Source organism: Daphnia magna, linkage group LG10 (genome assembly GCF_020631705.1).
Source record: "Daphnia magna isolate NIES linkage group LG10, ASM2063170v1.1, whole genome shotgun sequence".
In the NCBI taxonomy this organism is placed as follows: Eukaryota; Metazoa; Arthropoda; class Branchiopoda; order Diplostraca; family Daphniidae; genus Daphnia; species Daphnia magna.
In genome coordinates, this window is record NC_059191.1 from 8,574,776 (window position 1) to 8,600,184 (window position 25,409).

Sequence of the window (25,409 nt, forward strand, 5' to 3'; positions counted from 1 at the left end):
TATTTTCCCCCATTTTCCCTATCTCGAAAATTCGAAAAAAAAAAAATTTTTGTCTCGGGGAAATGGGGAAAAATAAAACATTTTATGAAAGTAGGTTACCCAACCACTAAAAATATAAAATAATTCACACGATATGCTGAATTTTTGTGCTTAATTTACATGTGCATACCAAAGTGATACCGTGCATGATTTAATTAAAAATTACGGTGTGTGAAGCATTGGATCAGTAGGGAAACCCAAAATTATTATCTTAGCGGACTCAGCGCCACTGTGCGGCATCTCACGCGCATCGCTACCTACCGTCCTCTCAGCCTTATGGCCCCCTTCGTGGTCTTCCACTTCGTTGTCTATGATATAAGTGATATGATGGTACAAGTTATACCATAGTATCTGCATGTATCATTCAGAAAGGTGTTTGTTCTAGTAAAAGAAAAAAAATAGTATTTCCTGAAAATTGCTCATTAGTTCTACCTGCCTGTTCTTTCTAGAGTTTTAGAAGAAATTACAAGAGAAAAGCTCTTGACTCTTCTAGCATTTTGTAGTACAGCATTATTATCAATCTCATGAGATACAATCTCGGGCTAGGCAAACTTCGACATGTGTGGCATAGTGGCAATCTACGCCAAGTGTAGAGAGTTTTTTTCCTGGATTTTAAAAAGCTGAAATAAGGAAAAATTCCACATCCATGGAACTATGGAGCACGGAGGACAGTCAGGAGATATCAGATCAAATATCCTATAATCCTATATCCATTGCTGGGATAGGAAAGGGATAGGCCGGATAGCGGATAGGACGTGCTCCACGACCTTGACTCCACGTCTAATTTAGAGCCACTGCACATTTTCAGCAGTTGTCATAATTTCGAAATTTGTTTTGACTAGCAGACCAATGAGAAAAAGAAAATGCTAGTGTCAAGCGGTGTCGAGCTGTCTACCTGCTGGGTTGTTAACTTCTTATCTTTGTCCATGTATTAGTTGTGGTGATTGTAGGCTTACTGTTGACTTTCAGCGAGAAATGTGAAATTTCCTTGAAAGAAAATTTTCCAATTTTACACAAAACTAACGACTTACAGTACATGATGGAGACTAGCACCAAAGATTTCGTGACTGGCTTAAGTTTAGCGATCGCATCTTGTTTTTTCATTGGTAGGCTTATAATGTACTACATTTACAGTCAGCCAATAATCGGCACGCCTTAATTTTTTATTGTGCAATATCCAGGCTCTAGTTTCATTATTAAAAAACTTGGATTACTCAGACTTCGTGGTTCATCTTCAACTCCTGCTGCTGATGGAGGCTTTGGATATCTTCGTGATTGGGTTTGGTGGACAGGACTTATCACAAGTATGCATGCATATTTTTTGTTGATTAGAAGCAGGTAAGACTGTGTTTCTTTTTATTTGCATGACAGTGGGACTTGGAGAGGCCAGTAACTTTGCAGGTATGGGCTATGGGCGATAATTTTATTCACTTTATTTGCTGTATGTATAGGATATTCTTAACCATTTATAGCTTATGCTTTTGCCCCTGCTTCTCTTGTTACCCCTCTTGGGGCCCTTTCCATCCTCGTCTCTGCTGTGTTAGCTCCAAAGTTTCTCAATGAGGTATGAAACAATTGAATCCATACTTACAAGTGAAATTTTTAAAATGTAACAATTAAAACCTTTTCCTGAGGACAGAAATTAAATCTTCTAGGCAAGGTAGAACTATAACATATTCATTCATCTTTCTAAGCAATAAACACTTTTGTTTGTTTGTATTGCAGATAGGATGTATGCTTTGCATGTTGGGTTTGTAGCATTTAATATTCTATACAATTAGACAGAAAAAAAGTAGCCCCAAATTTCTTCTAATACTATTACTAACAGGTGCTTGTATAATTGTAATTCATGCTCCCAAAGAAGGTGATGTGAAATCGGTACAAGACCTGAATAAAAAAATCTTTGAATCAGGTAAAAATTTCTATCGCAGTTGCCACATTGTAAAGTGTGTAGCAATTTCAAATTCTGCTTTTTTTTTCGCATTAGGTTTCTTGTATTACGTACTAGTCGTGGTGGCCCTTACAATGTATTCTATGTAGGCTACGTTTTATTTTCTATTTCATTTTCAAACGTTTATCAACCCAAACTCTTGTCTAATAGCAAATTTATCGTGCCACGCTACGGGAAAACAAATGTTGCTGTATACATATTCATTTGTTCCAGCATAGGCTCGTTGTCAGTCATGTGCTGCAAGGGCCTGGGCCTGAGCATCCGCGAAAGTATATCAGCCACCGAGAAATCATTTTTTAACAAATCTTTTCTTATGTTCATGTTGGCACTTCTGATTTGCATCACAATCCAGGTTATTTATTGTACAAGTCAATTTACTTGAGTTATTGACATGTTTTGTCATAGAAAACTTTTCTAAAAACTCATTTATTCCATAGATGAATTACCTAAATAAGGCGCTGGATTCCTTCAACTCGAATTTAGTCAATCCCGTTCACTACATATTCTTTACCAGTTTTGTCATCTTAGCGTCTTCAATCTTGTTTGAAGAGTGGCGTTCTATTGCTTCGATAGATGTTTTCGCTACGTTAGTTGGCCTCAGTGTAGTCATCATCGCCTTGTTTCTGATTAGCGCTTTCAATGATTTACAAATAACCCTAAATGAATTATGTCATTCACCCACGAGAAAGTACTTGAATAAGTCTACGACTTTTGTACAGCGTAAAGATCTACCTTGAAACACATACATCAAAGTTGCCGAATCAAAAATGTTGCCTCGTATTTGTTCTTTATTTAGCGTTATTAGAAATGTGTGCAATTTGATTGACAGATTGACCCCAACAATTCTAACTCTTTTGAAAAGTGTATTTTATTTTGATTCTCGTTCCAAAAACGTAAACATATTCTTATTATCCACTGGTTTGACAATAAAATTATGAAGGACTGCATTTGGGAAAGTAATGCGGGCTTAGTTCTATATGTGAATCAAGTTTTCTGAATAAGGCTGCTACGCTGTTATACACAAATTACATATTTTTTTTTTTATGTGTGCGTCAGCGGGAATATGGGATGCCATGTTTATTTTTTCCTTTTTTTTTTTTTTTTCTTTGGTTCTCTTGTCGTAAAATCTTAGAAATTTCCCCAGGACACACTGTTGGTCGCCAATGTTAACAACAAACACATTTTTTTTTAAATAACGTGAACGACAAAGAAAGGGAAGGGGAGGAAATAGGATGATAGACTACAGTTGGGTTTACGTACATTTTGATTTTGTTTGTTTTGTTTTTTTATTAATTTTTTTTTGTTTGTTTTGTTTAATCATGTTTTGCTTTGTAGATTCAACCATTAAACGAGCTTATGACATTTTAAAAAAATGAAACGATTCCAAAGGGGTTGAGAGAAAAATTGCTATATGATTATCCAAAATTCCCATCAGCGGTTTTCCATAAGGGCATGGCGCTTGAATCCTTTTGGGAAAGCGCTTCATGATACATGAATAAATAGACTACAGAGGGGCAGGAAAACTAAATCAAAACAGTCTTCGGCAGTACCGGGGTTCTCGCATTCTTTTCACGGGGGGGGGGAGGGAAAAAAACAAAACAAAAAGAATGCGCTAAAAATAAGTTGGTGAAATTGTTTACGTATCATCAGCATACGCGTGACGGGAGATTAGTGCACTAAACATCATACAACGTTCTATCACAGGTTCGATTGGTTCGACTCTCCTCGTGCCTTGTCATGTGATGGGTACAACGAATGGGCCATCGGCCAAGGAAAATAGAATCCACAGTACCCGTACTGAGGATACAAAACAATAGGCGACGCACAGCCATCGCCCCCTTGTTGTTTTTCGTTTCGTGTTAAATCAGAAATGATGCGCCTTCTAGGCACTTCACTGGGAGGAATGGGCCGACGAGGACGCCATACCTTTCTTTATTAATAGATGACGTAATTTCTGCAAATTCATGCGCGTGATGTGATCATCGGGTTTGAGTCGTAACGCTTCTAGGTAACTTTGTTCAGCCTCTGTCAGCTTGCCATTGACGTGGAGCATTGCGCCCAGATTCATGTGACTTGTCGCCTCCTAGAAAAATGAGTAACATTGAGCATTACAAATTCAAAATTGAAAACAAAAAAATGGACGTATACCAAAGGCCGGATTTTAACGGCCGATCTGTAATACTGTTCAGCCTCCGCATGTCTGCCCGCTTGGCGAAGAGTGTTGGCTGCGTTGAAGACAGTTTCGTATTCGGTGGGAGCTAACGAAGCAGCACGTACGTATTGTTCTGCCGCCTCCGAATGTCGTTCACATTCCGACAAATATTGACCTGTATTCATGTAAAGATGCAATCAAATACAAACATTTCAAATATTCAGCACCAAAAAATAAAACTTCATGGTCGTAGTCGACTCGTGTTTAAATAAAAGGATTCAAATATTCGGAACAATTGAAACTGTGACAACATAGTTGAAGCTGTGCGGCTGCGTTTGTTACGTAATACGATAACACACAGCAATAAATATGTTTAGTGTAACATTACGAGGGATCTTAAAACACTTGATGGAATTTATTTAAAAGAGGGCTCTCTTTATTTTTGTTAGTGGGGGGGATGCCGGAGAATATTAAAATGTAGGACTGGCTTTCCGTATATTCCCGTAATTGCTTGGCCATATAATAACAACATTCGTACAGTTTCGGCCAAGGGTTAGAAAACAACGCGTTTTAGGCTCTAAAAACATGTTGCTTCGGATGTCGAAAAAAAAAAAAACCGAGGGTTTATTTTTATTTTTTTAATTTTTATTTTGACTTTTCTCATGCAGTCGCGGTGGGATATAACTTGGAGCGATGGTGGGCTGGGTGGAAGCAATTTGTGAGGCGCCAGTGTTGTGTTTTTTTTTTTTAAAGAAAATTTTCAGCTCACCATACTCGCCTGAAGAGCCAGTCTCACGTTATGCTTCTCTAATGAGCATCACTCGTCTGTCATTAAGTCGAACAGTCACGTTTTTTTTTTTTCTTATTCTGCCGCTGTTTTTGTTGTTTCGTTCTATTCATCTTTTCTCTCTTTACACTTGGTTTTACTACTCTCTCTTTCTTCCTACCATTTTTCTTTTCCTTTTCCTCATTTCTCACCTCGCATCGCCTGGCTGCCGCATTTTCGACTAGGGCACTGATAGCCTTGCCTTGGGTTACATCTGAAGCTTCCCTTAAAAAGGCAACTTTATGCCTTCGGTGGGTGTGAGTCGAGCTAAATTATTTTCCGTCACGAATTCCTGCACGATGATATGATTCATCTTGTCACTACCGAATCAGCCACTGACTTGGGGAACTCAACGAATTTCAGTCACCGCGTTCAAACAATTCAATTCATCATGGCACGTCCTTTTTATGATTGCGCTGTCAGGTGTTGTGCAATAAAGAAAAAAATGAATGATAATTGGAAGCAATTTACAGCATTGCTTAATAACACATTGATGGCGTTCTTCAGTTCGACGACCATTGGATTTCTATTGTGAAAAGACCCAAGTGGATTCCCTTGATCGTTTGTACATTTTCTAGGGTCACGCAGTCGCAATTAGACGAGAGGATTTTCTAATATTCAATAAAATAAAATCTTTTGGGAGTTGTAATAGAGACCGCCACAATCGTTCGCTAGGTCCATCCAGCCGCTTGTTTTATTTGTTATAACACTGGGAATACGATTATTTTTTTTTTAAATCAGAAATTGAAAAATAAAATAGTTTTAATCGAGTTTTAATTAGTTCTTTAAAAAAAAATAATATTAAGTACGAGAAATAAAAGCTTTTGGCTAACTATTAATAAAAATGTGTCTGCAGATCGTACTGAATTACTACGAAGAATATTTAATGATGACTGAAAATCCCGGGCAAAAGGCCGTGGTTGATTGCAATAGAATATACAAGACTGCTATAACGCTCGTAACGATGGGATGTAAAAAAAAATAAACAAAAAACAAAGGCAGTATCCTTCATCAGTTGGTTTGAAGTCATAGCCTTTGCATAATGGAAGTCGACATGCGATTAGTTACCGTAGACGTCGATGATGCTGCTACTGGACTGTGCGCGTAAGGGTCTAATTGAGGCCCCCCCCCCCTTGACGAATTACAGGATTGCGTGTATAACTATGCTACCTATCCCATACAAGTATTTTTCCCCTCTTTTTTGGCCTCTTGCCTCGACTGTCAGTGAAGTGAATAAAAAACTATAATTCACTTGAAAAAAAAAAGATGAATATCCCTTAAGCTACTCGAATGTTTGAGAAGCCTAAAGGGAGAGGGGAAAGAAAAAAAGAGCCATCCTTTTGTGGAAACCAGAAGGCACTCGAAGCCGCTGGTATTTTTCGAAACCCGAATTAACATTCGAGGCTGCGAAGGAAATAGTTTGGACGCAAATTGCCTTCGAATACAATCGAACGACGACTATTTTAGAAATAGTGTGTGCCGTTTCCTAAGCAAGGCCATACTCGGGCCCATTGGCCACGTCAAAAGCGTTGAAAGGATCACTCACCGTAATGTTGGTAGACGGTCGAATCTTTGGGCGACAGGGATTTGGCACGCAGGAACATGTCCTCGGCTTCGTGCAGGCGATTCTGTAAACGCATCAATTGTGATTGAATGTAATCAGTGAATTGCTATTTAAACGTAAGGCATTCAATAGAAAAAAGAAGCGGAATCCGAAAGAAAATGATGTGATAACAGTTGAAAAAGAAAGCAGGTGGCCATTGATTGCCTCAGGCTTCAATTAAGGTAATAATCACTCTAAATAATTAGCCTCACCATTTTTGTGAGAAGCTTCCCGTAGGTAAGATGAGCCGGGACGTGATCGGCTTTAGCGCGTAGAGCTTCACGATACCAATGTTCAGCGTCCTTCAGCCGATCCAGCTTAAAATAAGCTTCTCCCAACATGTTGTACAGCGACTGTTTATGTTTGTTTGTTTTTTTTCAGATCAACAAAAAAAAACAAAAAATAAATTATTTTGTTTTCAACGCGGAAAATTTCGGGACAAGTTCGTGAGAAAAAGATCTTTAAAGACTTGCACACACAAGAAAGAATATGAAACGAGCCTAAATTATATCTTTAACGTATCTTCCTATATGAAATGCTTCCGTCTGACAAAGTCAGACAATTGGACGTAATTATTATGGAAAACAATGACCGTGTGTAACTGAAATCAATTTAGACTCTTAAACGTGCAAGCTCGCAAGCAAACGTAGTACTATATATAAATAAGTGAAACGGAGGTAGCAAAGTAGACGTGCATAACAACAGTGCAACAAGCTAACGATCACACATACAGCGAGCCATTCTCAGTCGGGGAAAAAGAGGGGGAGCTACTCACATAAATACGATTTACAAGGTATACGTTACGTCACCTGAGGCTGATAATGTGTCGGCATGCGTTGAATAGCCTCATTATAGACGTCGATGGCCTTCGTGTACTGGCCATCATCAGCGTAAAGACGTCCTAGATTGAAAAGGGCTGAAATCTTGGTGGTCTCGTGTGTACGTGGGTCCTTCAGGCCGGACCCGTCCAGCTGCGAGCAACGTCTGTACACCTCGATTGCCTCTTCTTTCATGCCCATTAAAGCAAGGACTAGACCCATGTTCAAGTGAGCCACTGAATTGGTGAAACGTGGTTTTGAATTTCGTTTTTCTATTAAATTGAATTTAAGCTTTTAAATTAATGATGACGTACTGGCCATGCGAGGTCGATAATGAACCGCTGATCTATACGATTGAATTGCCTCTTCGTAACGCTTCTGCTCCTGGTATAATATCCCCCTAGAATTGAAGAATGAATTTAGAGAATGAAAACATCACAACGTCATATCTTGTAGTAGACAAAGGATTTACAGATTGTAGTGAACATCGGCCATGTTGTTGCGATAAGTCAGGGCCTTCTTGTAGGCCTGTTCAGCTTCATCTTTACGGCCAGTCGAGCTGAGGATATTAGCTAAATTGCCGTACGCTAAAAACAAATGAAAATCAAAATACTATTTCCATTGAAGATGAGAGAAGCAAAAAGAGAGGGCCAAACCTTTCGGCGGATTGACGCTGATTCCAGACCGATACAAAGTTTCTTCCGTGTGCCAATCTTGATTCCGTTGGATCGTCCTGGCTGAAAACACAACGAGCAAAGCGAAAAACGCCCAACGAAATGCGAAGCGCAACGAGTAAACATTTGCGTTGCCATGTTTCCATCTGTGTCTCTCTTTCTGCTGTTGTCTGATGCGCAATTCTTTCTGGCCGAGATATTCATCAACGAAATGAAAACCGAGCGCCACCAAAAGGCAATATCCCATTGACGGGATGTAGAGCACTCTTTCGGCCACGACGAAACCGACGTAGAAGAAGAGATTGGTGGCGGGAATGAAGGGCAACACGAGCATCGCCAGGGCTATCACAGTCAAATCGACTCCACTTTTTCTGCCCGTCGTGTTGCCGTCCACGTCGGCCAAACTGTTCGACGACCATCTGGTCCTCTCCGATCGCAACGAAGAGCTACTACTGAGACTACCACTCGTGCTGGCGCCACCATAACTGGCGCAACCAATCACCGAAGACGAATAGCAATGGAGGACGGCGTCTGCCACCGATGGAAGGCATCCGTTCGCGCCAGAACGTGCCAGCAACGAAGATGGATCACCCAAAAGGGACGAAGAGATCAAGTTGCCATTGAGAACCGAAGCTGGAACGGGTGACGATGAAGCTGAACGCACATCGCCAGTCGTCTCGTCCGATTCCCGTTTCCTGAACAAAGCGTTCCATCCGAGATAGGCTAACGTCAAATAGAAGATGGCCGTCGTGAAATTGCGCATGTCCGCCAGGCTGTGTATCAACGGGATGGATTCCATAGACCAGTCGAAACTGAGCACTGTCGGTTGAATAAGCAACCACAAATTAAAAGCCGGCAAGTAAAGGAAGGTCAGAGTGCGTGTCAAACGCGACGGGCAGTCGGCCGATGGGTTGTCGGCAGGTGCGAACTCGGGCGCTTTTGAACCCATCAGTTGAAGACGGACGGCCACCATCAAAAGTGTACCCATAAACAGAGTCGTCAAACCTTCAGCTAGTCCTCGATGTTTTTCCTAAACACATAAAAATAAAAGGAAACGTTAATTTTGTTTGTTTTTTTTCTTGTCGAATTTTACCTTCTGTTTTATCAACTGCATTTACCAGATGCGTTTTTGTTTTCATCAAATTCTTTCAAACACACATATGCTCTGCTTTTTTGTTTTTTGTTTTGCTATTGTTGTTCTTTTTGGCGTGAGTGCACGCCCGGTTGCTTTGTTGATTCTTTTTTTTTTACTGCAGCACTTTGACGTATGATAGACGCTGATTAGATTGAATGTATCGTCGAACTGGCAATACCCACCGCCAAGGATATAGCCAACTACCATTTCTTTCTTTTCTGTTTTGACGGGAGGTGCTTAAAGTTGCAAAAAATCGGAAGGCAAAGAAAATTTCACTTGAAAGAAAAAAAAATGGCAGGAGGGCATTGCCCTTGGCACTATCTAAAATTACGCAGCCACTCAAAAACACGCACCGTGAAATTATCTCGCAGTTAGTGTAAGACAGGGTCGTTTCAACAACAAAAAATCTGTTTCTTCTTTTTTTTTTTCAGTTCAAACTTTTGTCTGCCATTTGATGCACACATGCAACTCACGAAACTCACGGCTAAATGGAGGACCTGTCATGTCAACGTGCAGTCTTGCGTATCAAAAAGTAGTTAGGCATTTGAAACCTTACAATTCTGTTGCTTTTTCAGCGGGTATTAGATTGTGGGCAACAGCAATTCTATGGCTTTCAGACTTAAAAACAAAAATGTGATCTTACTTTCTTTTGATTTCAAAAGGTTGCACGTTAAGGTCGGGTTTGTGGTGAACCATCTTGTGGTCGATTGACCTCTGCAATTGACGACCAACAGAAACATTTCTTTTCAAACTCTCACGACATTCAATTTAAAAAGGACAATCTGGACATGTACATTTAAATCTCTTGCGAGATGAACGTCCTTTTCGTTCGACAATTGTCTAGCAACTGCCTTAATTAAGAATTGAGGATGAGTAAGAAACAGAGAGACAAAGAAAAATTGCGCGCGGTGGGCACAATGAGTCAACCACAAGTTCAGGCTTGTCCAGTTCATCGTGAGATCAAAGTTGCCAAGTTAAATAAATGTTTATTCGACTACTTTTTTCATTTTCGTGTTGGCCCATAAAACAATCCTCAAATTTCTTACATAATTTTTGCTCTAACTTTTTACGTCTAGAAATGATTTGGAACGATGTCAATAAATTGTTATCCATTTTCAACTTCTCAAGAGTCATGACTCATTCAGAATCATGTTTACTTGCATTGCCATGGCAACCACGATCAAGTCGAATATTTTCGATTGTGAACTGATTCTGTGTTAACAAACTCTTTTTACACAACAACGTACTAAATTAAGGACTTGACTAAGGATCATGAATTTTTACTTTGAAACAAGTGTACCCAAAAAAAAAAACGTTCAAAACTCGGAGGACGGGAAAACAAAATAAAGAAACAAATGGCAACAGACAAGAAAAAACGGTAGACCATTTCACGTTGGTTTACGAGTATAGCTTGGCCAAAGCAAATTATCACGCCAATTGTGTTTATTGAAAAGTACCGTAATTTTTCCTTCTTTTTTTTATATTTTAACTATTGGAGTGGGTGGGGGGCAGGAGGTAGAGAGCTATTGGCTCAAGCAAGGGAATATGGAAATGAGGAGGAAAGCAACCGTGACTAGTATATAATATACGCTGAGTGAATTAAACAAAAGGAAAAGCCTTCGGCTTTTTCTTCCCCTCCACTTGCCTTTACCCCGACTCACCACAACAGCCAGGTCCGAAGCACACGAGTAATAAAGAAAACAAAAAAATTTAATATGTATAAATATATATACGTATATACTGTATATATACTGTGTATGTGTGTATAAGAGAACTTTTGCTGCTGCTGTTGGAAGGAAATCGTTCCAGACAGAACTAAGGGCTACCGCAAATTAGAGTTAATAGGCACAGACCTGAGATACATCCGTCAGCTCTCTCTTTCTTCTATACTCGACACACCTGATATTTTCATTTTCAACATAAACATACCATATGGCATTCGCTTATATTTATCCTCTAACACACTGGAAAAATCGTTTTTTTTTTTTTTTTTTAAAGCCGCTAACATGATGAGAAGTAGTAGGGGGGGATGCTTTATTTTTACCTCAATTAACCATTTGTTATGATCAGTCACCACTTTTATTTTTTACACTCCCGGATTTATCATGGCACAAATGAAAGAAAAGCTGCGCCGAAACATAACGTTTTTTTAACGACGTTTGCGGCAAAAAACAGCATTTTCTGCTTCGTTAAAAACGAATTCCCCTTTAATAATGAGGCATGTTTTCGTTGCAGCACCAGTTACAAGATTATCAGTTTCATGGGGTGGGGGGGGGGGTTTAAAAGGAAAAAAAAAAAAGCCAAAAGGGCGTGGCTTTGGTGTCACGTTCGTGCACTGGGCTATCACACGTTAACTATCGTTCTTTGCCCCCCTTCAATTGTGCGCTCAGGTTTTTGATGTCACTGGCGATGATTAGGAGGAACTCGTTTCATTTCAAATATATACCCTGACGTGAAATTGAGGCAAGTATAGACACGTTTAATCGGCAAGCATTTCCCTAAAATTCGGTATATACATACGATAGGCCTATCGTGCGTGTGTCTTTTGAAAAAGGAAATGGAATGGAAGCGCAAAAGGTGATTGACCGTACAATAAATATTTGTTGAACGCTGTGATAGAGCTAGACATCTGGTGTTGGGTCATCGATCATTTAGACATTCTTTCACAACGGCCACCGAAGAAAGAAAAATAGGTGGGCTTCGTTACGGCCGTCCGTTTCGTCAGGTGGCAATGATGATGAATCTGTAAGAGGATTTTTTTTTTCCCTTTTTTTCTTGTGCATCTGCCTTGGGCAAAGAGGAACGTCCACACGCATATATACATGTAGTATATAGCCATTTGACTCACCAACATGTAGGGCCGTATAAAGTTTGAAAAAAATCAATAAAACGACAGCACGGATTCAATATTTGTTGTTTGTTTTTTCCATCAGTTCGTGAATAATTCAAAAGACGTTGACGGTGAATGTATCTGCTCTGTAATGATGTCAAGCAGGAAAACCAGTAGGACCAGTTTTCTTTGAAACAAAAACAAAAAACGAACGTCTGCGGTTAGCCGATCAGATTTTGCCGTTTTGGGGCTTCTGGCCTTTAAAAAAATCTCACTGCCCTATAGATTAGACATAAAAAGACTAAACAAGTGAACTGGCCTCGTGACGGTAATTGGTTTTCCTTGTGAACTGGCTATATATATATTTTATACTCATTGAACATTTTCGTGTTTTAATGGAACGGACTTGCCACTGATTGGCCACTCGCTTTATGGCCAGCCAAACTCGTTTGCCTCTTGCCGTCATTGGAATCCAACCTCTTTTTTTTTTTTGTTATTGACATTCCATTAGCCTATAGGCTAAATATTCTTTGAAAACGACATGATTTCAAGACGACAAGTTGAAACGATAAAGCATCAAAATGCACAAAAAAAAAAATGAGTTTTTTTTTACCTGGAAGATGATGGCCGAAATGATATCCTTGGGCCTTAATCGCGATTGAACAAACACATCGTAGACGGCACAAACAGCGAGGACGGTGATGCCGTGCTCTTTAGTCAGCATGGAACAGGCGGCGAAGAAGAGCGTCACCAATAGCCAGAACCACTTGCTGATGACCAGAAGGGCCACGTTGGGGCTCTGTTTTGGCGGATGGCTGCCGCTGCCGCTGCGTAATAAGGCGGCACTAGCACCAGCGTCCACGTCATCGCCATTCCATTTGATGGACGTCAAGATAGCGGCCGTCAATGAAGAGCGTAAGGCCGGCAATGAAGTGGCCGTCGAATTGATGACGCTACCGTGGCTATTATTATTGCTACATTTATTGCTGGCCATTGCCGATCGGACGCTGGTCGATTGCGTTCGCATTAGCTGATGGCGACGCAGGTGGCTCAGCTGCGATCGCACCGTCGTGTAGCGACGATACGAAAGGAAGGCCAGGAGAAAGAAAACTGCCGCTCCGACATCGGCCCGTCCGACGATGCCGGCCACGGCCTCGGTGTGGATTGGGTGAGCGGCGAACAGGCAGCCGGCAATGGCCGTGGCCAGTCCAGCTCTAGGGGGTAAAAGAGAACGCGCCAGGAGGGTGAAAAGAGCCGTCGCTGCGCAATGCAGCAGCACGTTCAACAAATGATATCCAGCTGGTTGGAGCTCGTGCAGCCAATGGTTGAATCGGAACGAGAGGACGCAGAGCGGACGGTAGGATTTGTGCGATCCGGAATGCGTCAGTGGCGTGCCCCAAAAATCATTGAACATCAAGTTGATCCACGGCGTCGACGGGTTCACATCCGGATTGGTCTTGATTGCGCGGCTGTTGGAATCAAAATTCAATCGGTTAATTTTTGGATGCGTGTCCTTAAATCGTCATTTGATTTGACAGTCGATCGAGGCATATAAGCCAAGCAAATATTGTATAGGCGTTTCCACGAAACGTTTTTCTTTTGTTTTTTTTTTTATTTTTGAAGGTCGATAGATAGATTCAATTACGTATCTGCTTTTCATTCTTTTTTAGACTTGAAAAACTTGTTTCAACTCTCCCAAATCCATTCGTTTAAAATCTATTCAAAAATGCAACGCTGTTTTCGCTGCTGCATCTATATACGTATCTCGCAATTGTTGTGTTACATTTCTCTCTCTCTGCGATGCGTTTCCACCGTAAGTGTTTACTCATTATGCATTCTGCGCGCACGCGGACGCCTATATGCCATGGCTTCCACTATGAATGAGCTTTGCTATACATACACAGGCGCCAAGATAGCTGAGCAAAGGATCCCGAATTTGAAAAATAAACAAAAAAACCCAGACAAACAAATAATCACACGGGCCACTATTTTATTGCCTTTTTTTTTGTCCCGCAGCGTGCTAAATAGAACAACTCCACGGATTGAGGGACCTACAAGTGATAGCGTGGCAATAAGTGCTTTCAACATATTCACAATCATTTGCATATCAGCAGAGCAAGTCTCGGTCCGGTTTTTTTTTTTTTTTAAAAAGAAAGAAAGAAAAAACGAACGCGTCATCACGAAGCCGCTCAAGTGCCAAAAATACCGTACACGATTTTCATTTTAATCTGAAGTCGCTTTTTTTATCGGCCAACAACTGCCTCGATTGCAGCGCGTACGCATTACTTTAAAAGGAGAGACAAATGAACATCTCGATCGTCGGGCTCTGATGCCCGACAACATTTCCATCAATTGACATCTGCCAATGAATTGAAAAAAAAAAAGTGCGATGATGCCTTGCCCGCTGGACATCAACCGTCCCAGCTCTGGCGGCTGCTACTGTGCGTACACGTACTCGTGTGCGTGATCTACACATTTCAAACTGGAAAAGATATTGAAAACAAAATTTGAGAGAACAAAGGCCGCGAGGGCATTCACATTACGTGTACATTTTCCAATACATATGGACTATGTAAAAAAAGCTTGTAGGTATTATAGTTTGAATTGCTTTAGATTTGATAGGTCTATACCTAAATATTAAGCGATTGGGAATTGAATGAGTCGTTTAGGCTGACAATTTTGGGCATGCAAAACAGGCCAACATTCGCTGGCGTTCGGCGATTCCGTACTGAATTTTGATTTGATTTTCGAGCCAATGGTCATTTTGTATGGGCAAGTCGTAAAGCCAAGACACCCGCACATGTATTAAACAATTATAATAATGGTGAGGAAAAACCGGCTAAATTGAATCTCAGGCATCAACAGTGGCTCTCGCTTCCCCCCCTTTCTTTTATGATTACAGGACGGGTTTTTTCTTCTTTTTCTTTCCAGCCATAGTTGGTGCAAACATGGAGAACGTCAACACATAAAAAGCGTCGGGCGGGAATGTACTACACGGATTTTTTCGGCCGCAAACCGATGCGACTATGATTCGAAAACGGTCAGCGCACACCTGTCCCATTTCGCGTGTTATTAACTTGATTATTATGAATTCATTAACTCAAAAAAAAACAATCGACGAGCATTGCACGCCGAGAAAAGAAGAGAAATCCGGTTAAGCAACAGACCAGGTATCCAATAGTTTCATGTTGTTGTTGTTGTGAGACTGGAAAACGAGAGAAAGAGAGAGAGAGAGAAAAGAGGGAGAGGAGGGGAGACGGAGGAGGGCGTGTGTGTGTGTACGCGGGCCAGGTGAAAGAAAGAAAAGCCACAGACTGCAATGGTGAAGCAGAAGAAGAAAGATGGCGATGAATGCCGCAGAGAAAGAGAAAGAGAAGAGGAGAGGAGAGAAAAACAGAGTCTGGCCCCGTTGCGGACCTGCGCCACCGACTCCCCTGTAATTAGCGTCGATGAACGGCCAAGCCCCCGGCGCTATCCACTTCTCTTTTTTTTGTAACCTCTCTGTGTTCTGCTCGATTCTTCTTTCTACCTCCCCCCCCCCTCTTCGTTTCACCTTTTCTTTACTTTTTCTTCACAATTTTTTAATTTTTTTAGGTAAAACAATACAAAGCAAAAAAAAAAAATTAAATCCAACTTGACTTGAACACAAAATTTTACACCCCCCCCCCTCTTTCTCTCTCACGACAGGTCATCGAGATGTTTTTTTTATATATATCAACGTGTGCGTAAAGTATTTTATTTAATTTTTTTTTGACTTATAAGACAACAAAAGGCAAACGGTGCTGTGTGTGCGCTGCCTTCACGCTTCCGGGCATCCGTCAAAGAGGCGCGCCGCTGTGAGCATGTCGACCATTTTTATTGAAGCTTTTCATGCGCTCGCAGCAAGTTTAATATCAAAGCTTATATTTTTATTTAATTTTTTTTTTTCTATATCTTTTTTCTTTCACGGCTGGGAGAGCGCAGGTGTGAACCATTCGGGGCACTTCCCATTTTATTGGGCATTTCCCCGTTTATTACTTTATTATTCCAGATTTATTTCACTTCGTGATCGTGTTTTGTTTTTGGCTCCCCCCTCTCTGATTTTTTTTTTTATTTATTATTATTTTCGTCTTCCCTCCGTATATTGCCTGGACATCAAATCCCCATTATTTCGAGATAATCTTCAACAAATGATGGCACTTCTTATTTGATGTTTCTGTTTGTATATTCGTTTTTGTTTTAAGATACAGGTGACATTTAAGGTGTCAAAGTGTAACGCAAACGGTAACCGGGACGCGTTATGATGATTATACATCAAAAAACAAAAAAATTTCAACGTTTACCGAGTCCGTTCCCCATTTATGCAAATTTTTATTTTTTCCTCAATCCAATCAGATTGCTGTGTTGTATACATAAATTACATATAGGCGATGACAGGTATGGCACCACCTTATGCGCATATCGGATTTGATTCAATCCAACAAATATTTTTATTGCCGTTTGACATTTTTTTAAAATGTCTTATCCCCCCCAACCTTTTTTTTTGAAAGTTCCACCAGGATCAACAGCAGCCCACATCGTTTGGGTTTTGGGGTGGTGGTTTTGAGAAGAAAGTTTTCCTCAACTAAACGCTTCTCTTTTGGTTGCTTGTAGTCTTAAAAGCGAAGAAGATAATTTTTTATTCATTTTCTAAAACCGTAAGATAGCAGCAACAGGTATAGGCCCCATTGTTTTCGGCTTAGGCATTTGTTTCTTTCCAAAGAAAGCAAGTTGACAACCCCAAAGCTCTGCTGATAGAACAGTCGGACGCAATTGAAAAGAAAAAAACAGGACCGGAAATCAATGAATTTGCAAACGATCCTATTAACTATAATATAAATATTATATACAGACATCTATATATAGACTAGGCCTATATATAAATCTGTCAACGTCTCAATCAAGCGTGTATATAGAAGAACGCTTGTTTAGCCTATACGGTCTATACCTGTGTCGTGTGTTGTAATAACATGGGAGGAGGGAAGAAGGTGGTTGGGGTGTGGGGGGTTCTTTTGTGGTATAGACATAATTTTGTCAAAATAAATTCAAAAAGAAAAAAAAAAGAGGGAAGTCACCATATAGAAATGGGAACGTTTTGATAAGAAGAATATCATATAGGACATCAATAATACGAGCTCCATAGTTGACGTCGCATGCTTTTCACACCCCATTTGAATCGTTGATGAGCAGCGTAGACAAGAGGGGAGGCGAGAGATGGAAGAAAATGGTGCGCATGAATAACAACCATCAAGCCCAACACGTTATACACACACACAAACAGAGATGAGGGGGGCACAGACACACACACACACGAAAGACAACAAAAATAAAAAGGAGAGAGAGAGAAAGAGAATGCTGGACGTATCTATTATTTCTGTGTGTCCAACGCCAGCAGACCGCGAGACTCAATCGAAAAAGAAAAAAAACAAAACAAAAGAACGCTGCCATTATATAGGAGTTTTAAGTGCTTTTACGTGTCACAGCTTGACCGGATAAACATTTCAATTTATTACTCGTTCAGTTTTGTTTTTGTTTTTTTTCATTCTGTTTGAGTTCTTATATCTTTCCTTTTCTCTTTGTGCGTGTGTGTGTCTCGGCTCTCTTGATGTCCACGTCTGTTTGCCACACTTGAACTTGTATGGACTATAAGAAACTAATATCTATTTCCAAGTAACACAGATTGTCGTCACTCGTCTAAGCCTTTTATAGTTCCTCTCGGTTAGCTCCTCTCTCTCTCGTCTCTCTATGTGTAGACCTACATATATAGTCGATCACTTAAACACGTATTTGATGTTGGGGAAATGGGGCCGTCATTTCGATTCATTCAACCGATGAAAAATGCTGTCGAACGGATGCTCGTGTATGTGTATATAAGACGTTTAGGTCTACAGAGGTGAAGTGCATTTATATAAGAAGAAGAAGACATTGGTTGTTGACATGTGCGCGTATTGGTGGTTGTAACACGAACGCAAGAATTTCGTTGTGTTCGAGAACATAGAAGTTGTTGCGTTTATTAGCACGGACGCGCCAACCGAAAAACCGAAAGGAATTTAGCACCAGCGCTACACACACACACACAGCGACTGTTAACACAGCATAGCGATGACCAAACACAAGTCTCGAACTTTTTTGTTTTGTTTTATGTTTAAAATTCAAGTTCTTCTTTTTATCGGATCCTTTCGAAATCCACCGATTTTGAACAGTTTTCTGACATCATTATGTGATGGCAGCCGTTATTCTATTCGAAATCTATATAGCTCATTTAGTTTGTTTGACCCTTTTATCGAAATCGCATTGGAATTTGTCGATCCATTTTACTCGGGGCCGAATGTTTATCAAATCGAAACGATTGCTGTACGCGTTATAACTGAATAAAGAAATCGGCGTAGATTATGTATACCGTTATATTCTTTGGCCAATAGGAAGACGCATCCATTCACAAAGGCGGGGATGAATATTGAAATTTATTAAAAGAAACATTGCCTCGTTTTCTTCTTCATTATTCGTCATATATTCCGTATAAAGCCACATCCTCTTTTATATTGTTCGTTTTTATTTGATTCGATCTCTTTTTCTTAATTCGTGAATAGCTAACGACTTGCCCGAAAAATGCAAATGCGCGAAACCAACATGTTATAAAATATATACAGACTAATTGCTTTCAAATATATTGAATATCATCCGCTGATTTAATAGAGCTTTCTTTTCATCGACGTTTGAATTTGATTCAATTTAGAAAAAAACTTGCGGTCACATTACGGCGATCACGCGCAGATGAGTTTCGAATCGTTTCCACGTGGCCGAACGTCGAAGAACAAAAGACACCGCGTAATTCTGCACCGAATTGCGGGACCGCATTTCCGGCTCGAAAACGATAGGAGCGCGGGTTTGGCCGCAGGAAGCGCACAGCTGCGGTGGGGGGGTTTATCTTAAGTTGCTTTATATATACAATACAAAACAATTTTGATTTCATTACATTTTTTTGAATAAATAGGTTTAAGGCTGGCGGTTTTTTGTTTTGTTTTTCGGGGTTTGCGTCTCCCTTTCTGTGTGGATTTCCTAACGGAAAAGGGCGTCCCTTATTTTTTTTTCAAACGTCCACTTAATCAAGACCGATGGTGGCGACCCTCTGCCCCCTTCCCCAAGGCTCACTTGTGTACCTCGCAGGTCTCATCACCTCCGGCCCGACATCGCTATCCGTGCATTCAAATTACACTGTTGAAGCCTATATGCACTTCAGCAAGGCCATTTCCCATCAATATATTCCGATAACATTGAACGATGATGCACGTGATGTGTTTTGACGTTATCAATATATATGATATAGTTTCAAAATCAATTGAAACAAACGTCTTCTTTCTCTCTCTGATACGTACATTCAGACAAGAAACTTGAATATTCAATAAGGGCATGGCCATCACAACTGCTAAATGGTTATATAACAGAAGCATATGGGATACCACATGACGTTTCTATATGCCATATACCAATGCATAAGGATAGCTAATTGAAAAAGGAAAAACAAGTTTATTCACCACCAATTTTTATTAATCTAAATGTGTTTCTCCGGCGGGAATGTGTTCAACAGAAGGGACTTGAATCATTTGAAAAGCACGCAGCATCAGCCTTGTATATATAAAGTAAAAAGCGACTCGCATGTTATAGCCCATCAAATATACATGCGATCCTCAATTGATTATCAAATTGATTTTTCCATTTATAACTGACCCAATTAATTAAAAAAAAAAAAAAAAACATAAACCAAAAAATGGAGAAAAAAACAACGAAACGTTTGAATTAGGACGGGCCAGCAAAGACTCTCGTATATATATAAAAGAGAACGAGGCCAGCAGCCAAGGGGCCGGTAGCCGCAGCTGGAGATCACGGTAAGGGGGCGGGATCGATAAAGAAGAAGGCAAGCGGCTCTTTTTTTTTTTTTATTAAATAAAAATTCTGCTTGGTTGCATCGTTGGGAGTCAAGCTGTGCTGCTGCACCATGTGTGGCGCATATATATAGTAGATCGCGTGAAGGTCCTATTCGACTTCTATATTTTCCGTTTTTTTATATTTTTCGGTTGAACGCATTGGTGTATAGAACAAAATAGAAAAGGTGATGCTTTGATGGTGTCCATCGAGACTCCTCCCTCCACTCCGCCTTCTTTGCAACGGACGTCTTGAACGTCCGCGAATGACACCTCTTTCTTTCCTTCACTCAATCACTCGGCGCTGCTGCTGTCTTTGCTGAAAGCCCCTTTAGTCTATACCATAGGCTTATATGCTGCTGTGTGTATATACATAGACATCCCCAGCAGCACTTTGAAGTATCCGTTCGGGGCTGGTCGTATCAGTTTTATGTCCATGTTTTGTTTGTTTTTTTGTTTTCCTTTCGATTTAATGGAATTCTGGCCACCTTTTATTTGACATCGCTCTTTCCTCGACGCGGCCCAAAACAAATGATCGTGCAACAATTTTTCACCTTTGGCCAATCAATCAAGCTCAATCAATTCTCATCGTTAAACGCATTGGCAATTTGTTTTTTTAATTTGTCATATACGGTCTCAGTTTTCGTGTTTTGTTTTTGAAACGAGAGCGAAAAGCAGTTGACATGAGCATAAAAACATATCCACCCTTTGAATGAAATACACGAAAACTGACACCATTTTTTTTAAAAAAGAAAACCGTCTGACGATGATTGGCTGCGACATGAACAGTGCAAACATCAACATGCGCTTCACTGCACTGTGTGCAACCGGTGAATATTAATATATCGGATATCAACTTTATACTCTTTGGCGGGCTGGTTTCCCTTCCCTCCATTCACCTGTCGAAGTGCTGGGCAAGTTGAAACACACCTCCCCCCCAAAAAATAAAAACCGTTCCCCCTTTTTTTTTTTTAAAGAAGAACAAAAGAACATGCAGGTATCGATTGTGCATCTAGTTACAAAAGAATGTTACAAATCGAAAACTTGGGCTTCGTTGAGCATCACATATTTTCTTGGGTCTACACACACACACGGCCTGCAAGAATGTTGCCCACCCAACAGTTTGTTGTTGCGTCACGTCTCACGTCAAAGGCTTTTTGGACGAAAAAAAAGAAATGGATTATCCATTTAATTTTTGGCAATCGTCTTCTAAAGGCGAAATCAACGTGCGCAAAATGAACACCTCAACATGTTTGGTTAATATGCTGATGTATAGAACAGGCCAACATTTTGTTCAAAGAAGAAAAGGAAAAACAAAAGAGAGGAAATCATTGGAAGAGAAAAAGGGGGGAACGGTTAACCGTCGTGACAAGTCATGCCGTGAATGTGTTCGAGCGTGAGGGCATATATAAAACTTACGTGGCACGGTAAGCCAGTTTTCCTTTTTGTTTGGGTTTTTCGTTGGCCCCGTCAACCTGATATATCAACACTGAACGGCCAATGCCACCCATCGTGACGGCTTCCTATATCATTTCGAGCTTTGCACATATATAAAGCTGGGACTGCTGCGCGTATAGCAAAGACAAATGAACGGCCGTCACGCTCTTCTGCAAACTGCAACGCGTCATGTCAAATGGATAATCCAACACATACATAATAATGGCATGTGTTTCAACAATGTTCTTTTGCTTATTGTTTTTTTGTTGTTGTTTGGATTCGTTGATATTCATTCATTGACTCAATTGATCGATATGAATTAGACATATGAATGGCCAGATTGAGGGCAAACGCGGGTCGAAAATGAAGACACGCCATTTGATGGAGATGTTTCAAAACGTTTTGACAGGACGGGACATTTGTCACACGCACATAAATACACACGTATCTGGTTAAGACACACACATGGGCCTTTCCTGTATATACATATAAAGTATATATATATAAAACGTATATAGCAGCCAATCACGTTGTGGCAGCAGCAGAGTTTTCGGCAAATAGCCGATCCTTGTATCGATAACAAACGGAAACACAAGAATGATGGGAATGACGCGAAAATGGCTGGCCTATAATATAAAGACAATCACTCAGCCGAGTTTGGAACAACGCAACAACAGCGAGGGAAATTATAAAAGTTGGGAAAGAGAAAGAAAGAAACAAAATTGAAGCCACGAGAGTTATGAAAAACACGGCGATTTCTTTATGTATAGAGGGGCTGTGACTGCATATAGGCAGCAGCATCGAGAGGAAGACGAACAGCTGAGCATCAACAAGGCGCCTCCAAAACTGGTGAGTGTATTGGAAAGAAGAAAGGTGACGTGTGACCCTTAAAATACTCTACAAAAAGCTGCAGCTCTCGCATTAGACGACACGAGCAATTAATCTGATAGTGCTATGGGCAGAGGGGCAGATGCTTTTCTTTTATTCTCTACAAGAAGAAGAAGAAGAAGAAGAAGAAGAAGAAAGAAAAGAGAGGAAAATATTCAGAGAGAGAGAGAGAGACGGGAGAGACGGAACGAGAAGGCGCTAGCTAGCACACACCTATAAAACCCTCACGAGCCGCTCATGGCCTAAGGTTAGGAATGCCTTCGTCTCTCCTTTTTTCTTTCTTTTTTTTTGTGTTTTTTATTTTTTTACTCGACGAGTTTCTCCTTTCTCTTTAAAGTGACACAAACTTCTTCCTTGTGTAGATACTGATTTGTTTTAGCGAAACAGCTTCGTTTGATCCATAGACCATCTCGATCACGCTCTATATGTATAACGTCGGATGAAAACAATAGAAACAATTGACGACTCATTGACGAGTTGTATGCATATTATGGAGGAAAGATAGAGAGCCCTTTTTGATTTTCGATGATTTAAAAGACACACTGAAAGAAAGAGCCAACAAAAGGCGGCAATGAAAGCGGAGGAATTCCCGCTTGTAATAGACGATGAACGTCGTTTAAAATCGAGTTGGCAGAGGGACGATTATCACGAAATATATATATAGTATACACATACGGCTTGGAAAACAATTTGCCATGTTCAACGTGACGTCGTATAGCCTTTTACGTTGTCAGATGACATATCGAGGTATTTAATCAGCCGGCCCAACAATTTATGTCTATCTATTATACACTCGCTCCACAGCACTCGGAAATTAAATATTCTGTGTATATATATACATAGGCCTTGTCCTGTTGGGACCACACCAATTCATTGACATCGTTTTCGACGCGTAAAGGCACAAACAATCTGAGTCTGCCTGATGTCTAATGTCTTTCAAATCAATATAGACTATATGATCAAGCTTTTATATAAGTGCAGACAAATGAACAGAAGGAAAGCCAGTGACAGCCTGTTGTTATATATTAACGGTATATATATGCATATATAGTAGCCTATATAACTTGCTGTTGTTGTTGTTGTCCCTTTATTCGTTCCTTGCGTATTAGGCAGAGAGACGAACGCACCGAAAAGGTGCTCCTGTTGCTGCTGCTATAAGACGCAAGTGTTAAGTGCTGTGAATTTTGTCAGCTTCTCAGCGGGTGCGCCACAGATTGAAGGGGGGGGGAAGCGGAAAGGGCCTTTAGTGCGCGCTGCCGCGTTTCACAAAACGTTCCGTCGGTGGCGGCGGCTTTCTTCTTTTTCATGCCGATTTTTTTTTTTGTTCTTTTTCTTTCGACCTTTTCCTCAATTAAATCATACGAGTAATACTCAATTTGGGCTGAGCGTAGCACAGAGCGTTTATCTATTTTGTTTTTTAAAACGGCCGTTATGATCCGCCTCTTCAATGGCAACAAATGGCATAGATCAAGAAGCAAGGCAGCGAATGTTTTTCGAATGAAAAATCAAGAAGTAGACTAATAGACTATAATCAAATCATTGGGATGGATTTTTGAGCAAGACAAATGATAATACGAAATGGCTCTGCTCGTCTTACCTGTCGTCGTATGCGAAGTCGGCGTGCAACGTATTGTAGTAGAGGAGGAAGGCGGCCAAAGTACAGAGCACCACTGTTTGATCCATAAGAGGAGGGCCATGCTCACTGCTGGAGCGAGGCGGCCAAACTGAGCTGCAAACGCTCGCCACCAGACATCTCCTCCCCGATTGCCCTCCCCTTCGTTGAGCGCGTCGCCGCCACTTGTTACCTGTTTTAGTCTGCTTGCTAGCCACCTTGCTAGTCTAGCTAGCCAGGCCAGCTTGACAGCGCTAGTATATACGGGGCCGCCTTAGTGGCTCGCTTGATTTTGGCCTTTTGCTTTCTCGAACGCTTTGCCTCTTATAAACAACAACCTCTCCCTCTTCAAAGACTATACAACGCCAATCGACGCACTCTTGACTTCTTTCGCTTCATCCGGCAACACTGCTGCTCTCCTGTGTATCTCTGAACACGCAAACCAAAAGCATCCTCCCCATCCCAACCCACAAAAACCCCAAAGAAACACTCCTCCTACCTCCTATCTCTCTCCATGTATATATATATATATATATGTACTTTGATAGTGTGGAGACACATTAGAGACTGGGGAGAATATAAGAAGTCCATTTATTTATAGTTTTGTGTGCTATAGTGCTGTATTATATAGATACCGCACATATCTCTCGAGACGTGATGTGCTGTCTCGCAAAGCAGAGGATGTTGTTCCCATATGGCTTTTTATAAAGGCTCAGCCATTGGCACCTCTTGCAATCCAGTAATCAATTTCAGCATGTTTAATAGCCGATTGAAATTGAAAAGAAACGACCTCCCAGCGTGCTACTTAAACATATTGCTATTGCGTCACACACAAGAGTTTGGTTGATTTCTTATGTATATAATGTCAATGGCAGCAGTCCGAGTTTGTTCTGTTTCTGCCCAAAACATTTTCTTTCAGATTTGAAGGAATCATTTCTCTTCGATGAAATCGGATGTAGATATACGTTAGTATTGCCAAATGGGGCTTTTATTTCACCTCAAGTATCAATAACGTGTTTGATGGCTTTGCGTATATAATGAGGCTGATGATGCTGTAACACGACGTTCGTATCAAACGAGGTTTGCGATCAGCCATTCAATTGTTTTCTATTGCGATGGCCATTGCGTTTTTTTTTGTGTTAAACAACATTCGCTTTTGAGTTACAAACATCAAATCTCATCGCATTTAGGTGACACGACGCAGCCTGATGTTGAAGCTAAAACCCCAAAAAATGTCTAACCACCTGACATCGACATAAATATTTAAAAGAAAAGAAATCCCTTTCGGTGGTGGGTGTCAATGGCGGTAGCAAAGGCCATTTTTATACCAGCACGACTCGTCTATAGTCAAGTTTTACGATCGTTAATCGTTCGTATATTTATTGCGTCCATCCAATCGTTCCAGTCCCCAGATCTACCATTTTCTTCTTTTAAATCGAGTCATATATAGTTTCTTGATTGTTTGTACACTAACATGAAAAACTAAAAATATGTAGTTATACAT

At 40.6% G+C, this 25,409-nt stretch overlaps 2 protein-coding genes across 2 annotated transcripts; one reads left to right on the forward strand and one right to left on the reverse strand.

The window, feature by feature from the left end:
• The first annotated feature begins 395 nt into the window (after window positions 1-395).
• LOC116932712 (magnesium transporter NIPA2) lies at window positions 396-2,937 on the forward strand. Its single transcript, XM_032940547.2, has 10 exons — window positions 396-1,145; window positions 1,221-1,343; window positions 1,411-1,440; window positions 1,512-1,603; window positions 1,679-1,699; window positions 1,765-1,789; window positions 1,868-1,951; window positions 2,027-2,075; window positions 2,141-2,342; window positions 2,428-2,937. The coding sequence occupies exons 1-10, from the start codon at window positions 1,076-1,078 to the stop codon at window positions 2,725-2,727; spliced, it is 996 nt and encodes a 331-aa protein (XP_032796438.1). The 5' UTR covers window positions 396-1,075; the 3' UTR covers window positions 2,728-2,937.
• On the reverse strand, window positions 2,840-24,216 carry LOC116932846 (protein O-mannosyl-transferase TMTC2). The gene is made up of 10 exons (XM_045180400.1): window positions 23,891-24,216; window positions 12,642-13,497; window positions 8,046-9,093; window positions 7,862-7,976; window positions 7,704-7,789; window positions 7,381-7,625; window positions 6,784-6,924; window positions 6,515-6,596; window positions 4,139-4,317; window positions 2,840-4,073 (listed from the first exon to the last, which is right to left on the reverse strand). The coding sequence occupies exons 1-10, from the start codon at window positions 23,974-23,976 to the stop codon at window positions 3,882-3,884; spliced, it is 3,030 nt and encodes a 1,009-aa protein (XP_045036335.1). The 5' UTR covers window positions 23,977-24,216; the 3' UTR covers window positions 2,840-3,881.
• Between the last annotated feature and the right edge of the window lie 1,193 nt (window positions 24,217-25,409).

Excerpts from the sequence above, each read along its gene's own strand:
- LOC116932712 (XM_032940547.2), top strand. The coding sequence starts at position 1,076 with ATGATGGAGACTAGCACCAAAGATTTCGTGACTGGCTTAAGTTTAGCG. Across the intron at positions 1,790-1,867 it reads ATGTATGCTTTGCATGTTGG|GTGCTTGTATAATTGTAATT; the intron begins GTTTGTAGCATT and ends TATTACTAACAG. Across the intron at positions 2,343-2,427 it reads TGATTTGCATCACAATCCAG|ATGAATTACCTAAATAAGGC; the intron begins GTTATTTATTGT and ends TTTATTCCATAG.
- LOC116932846 (XM_045180400.1), bottom strand. The coding sequence starts at position 23,976 with ATGGATCAAACAGTGGTGCTCTGTACTTTGGCCGCCTTCCTCCTCTAC. Across the intron at positions 9,094-12,641 it reads TTTCGGCCATCATCTTCCAG|GAAAAACATCGAGGACTAGC; the intron begins GTAAAAAAAAAC and ends TTATGTGTTTAG. Across the intron at positions 7,626-7,703 it reads TTATCGACCTCGCATGGCCA|TGGCTCACTTGAACATGGGT; the intron begins GTACGTCATCAT and ends TCACCAATTCAG.